The sequence below is a fragment of the Argentina silus genome (assembly GCF_951799395.1).
Source record: "Argentina silus genome assembly, chromosome: 7".
NCBI lineage: Eukaryota > Metazoa > Chordata > Actinopteri > Argentiniformes > Argentinidae > Argentina > Argentina silus.
The window spans coordinates 17,604,704-17,607,203 of NC_139661.1; the positions used below are offsets into that span (position 1 = coordinate 17,604,704).

General features: G+C 43.6%; 1 protein-coding gene across 1 annotated transcript in view; it reads left to right on the plus strand.

Moving 5' to 3' along the window:
* Nucleotides 1-617: 617 nt before the first annotated feature.
* The window catches only part of tmc1 (transmembrane channel-like 1), a gene marked incomplete at its 5' end in the record, with an annotated part of 6,763 nt that continues 4,880 nt past the window's right edge, over nt 618-2,500 (plus strand). Inside the window, 6 exons of the mRNA XM_083673976.1 lie at nt 618-662; nt 890-1,095; nt 1,275-1,451; nt 1,656-1,746; nt 1,925-2,006; nt 2,360-2,466. Coding sequence (XP_083530102.1) covers nt 618-662; nt 890-1,095; nt 1,275-1,451; nt 1,656-1,746; nt 1,925-2,006; nt 2,360-2,466 — 708 coding nt within the window. The remainder of the gene's footprint in view (nt 663-889; nt 1,096-1,274; nt 1,452-1,655; nt 1,747-1,924; nt 2,007-2,359; nt 2,467-2,500) is intronic.

Genomic DNA, 2,500 nt, shown 5'->3' on the forward strand with positions numbered 1-2,500 from the left:
ACGGTTATGGAAATGATTTAGCAAACTCTACACAAGCGGTCACATGACCAACTAACACAAGTTAACATTAGATTATATCTGACTCCAAAAGATATTTCATGGTTAATAATGATTGATAATGCTTTGCTCTTCCCTGTGTGACAGACACTTGATCGGTATTCTGGGCTGGAGAGAGGGGGGCATTGATCACCATTCCCACTGGAAGATCAAACGATCACTGTCTTTGTCTCAGCCACATTTAAATACATTTAAATCAAATAGCTGGCAGAAATGGAGAAATAGAAATGGAGAAAGTTCTCTCACAGTGTCCAATCCCAAACCCAACTGTAGCCTAGCCCCTCCCCTCTATTCACTTGATGTGGTGATGATGATTGCATCTTGAGGCTTGTCTTCAGTTCCCCCTCAAACATGGATGAGTCATGTACTGTAAAGTATGATACAGACAACTGTTGTTTTTTTAATCACTTTCCTGGTCTTCTCCCTGCAGTCAGCATTGGGCTGGAGGATGCAGGTGGGACACACACACACACACACACACACACACACACACACACACACACACACACACACACACACACACACACAGAACAGTAACATGTCTCTTATTTTTACTGTAGATGAAGAGGACCCAGTCGCTGACTCTGATGAAGAGCATGGTGGAAGTAAAGAAAGGGAGATGGAGAAAGAGAGGGATAGAGGGAAAGAGAGGGACAGAAAGAGGAAAAGAAATGCAACCAGACGAGGCACTTCCAGAGCAGGAAAAGGGGGAGATGAGGTGGAGGAGAGACCAGAGACAGAGGAGAGGAGAGGAAGAAGGAAGAGGGAGAAGGAAGGGAAAGGGAGAAGGGGAGAGGAGGAGGAAAGACAGGAGGAAGTAAAGAATGGGAAGGTAGCCAAAAATAAAAAGAATCTCAATAATGAAAGGACTAGAAAACAACTGGAACGAGAGGAGGAGGGAGAAGGGGATGTCAAGGGGAAGAAGAAAAATAGACGTGCCAAAAAAGAAGAGAAAAAGGAGGACAGTGGGAAAGGAGGAGAGAAAGAGCAGACGGCTCAAGTTAAAAAGAAGAAACATAAAAGAAGAGTTGAGACAAGGTAAAACCTCAACCACCTGCTGTTGTTTTTTTTTACCACCTCCACCCCCACCTGCCATATGGTGTTCACAAAACAGCCATTCTCAGAGAGTATTTACCATTCTAAACATCATTATACAATTGACACAACAACAAATAGCTCAACAACAAGAACAACTTTTCCTCTCTTCACTGTCTCAGCTCAGAGCCGGAGTCATCCGAGGAAGAGGAGGATGAGGAAGAGACAGAGGCGAAGGTGGCGGTTCTCACTCCGGAGGAGTTGGAGAAGCTGAAGGAGGCGGTGGATGAGAGAAAGAAACTCATCACCACCCTGAGAGGGAAGCCGTGGCCCATGAGGAAGAAACTAACTACTCTACGGTACTGATGTATCTATCTATCTATCTATCTATCTATCTATCTATCTATCTATCTGTCTATCTGTCTATCTGTCTGTCTGTCTGTCTGTCTGTTTCTGTCTGTCTGTCTGTCCGTCCATCCGTCGGTCTATCTATCTATCTATCTATCTATCTATCTATCTATCAACCAATCAATAACAGTGGTGGTGCCTCCTCTCTCTGGCAGGGAGTCCCAGGAGTTTGTGGAGAAGTATGAAGGAGCCCTGGGGAAAGGGAAAGGCAGGAAGCTGTATGCATATAAGGTCATGATGACCAAGGTAAGCAGTCATTGGTTGGGTTACACCGCCGTTGACCTGTCAAGGTTGGGTCAGTGTGTTCTTTGGCATGGTACGTAACTAGCATTTGTACTGCATTTCCTTTTCATCTAAACGATGTTATATAAGGGTGAGTCTGTGATGATGTCGTATCTGATTGTATTGTTTGTTTTGTTGTTAGAAATTGATGAAGTTTCAGCGAGACTTTGAAAACTTCAAAACAGCCTGCATTCCTTGGGAGATGAAAATCAAAGAGATTGAGAGTAAGTCTGTAATAATGTACTTTGATTTTCCTCAGTCCATTCATTCCTTAGTCCATTCATTCCTTAGTCCATTCCAGGCATGACAGTGATCCCCCCTCCCTATTTGCCCTGGGGCATTATTTTACCCCGTAAAGGTTATTCTTTTCTTTTCCTGAAATGGAAACACAAGTGGATAAAATGTTTATGTCAAAACTGTTAAAACAAATACAACAAACAAAATACTAAGGTCCTCCGATGAGGTGGCAGTGGCAAAGCCTTTGGTCTGGTGACTATTTTGGCTTGTTGTGTATCCTCTACATCATCTTGATTAGTTTGATGAAACATAAATAGGATTGTGCTTTTGTGTCTTGTAGGCCATTTTGGCTCCTCGGTGGCCTCCTACTTCATATTCCTGAGGTGGATGTATGGTATCAACATGATCCTGTTTGGTCTGACCTTCGGCCTGGTCATGGTACCCGAGGTGAGAGACCATCTGATCCAAAACTCATGATACC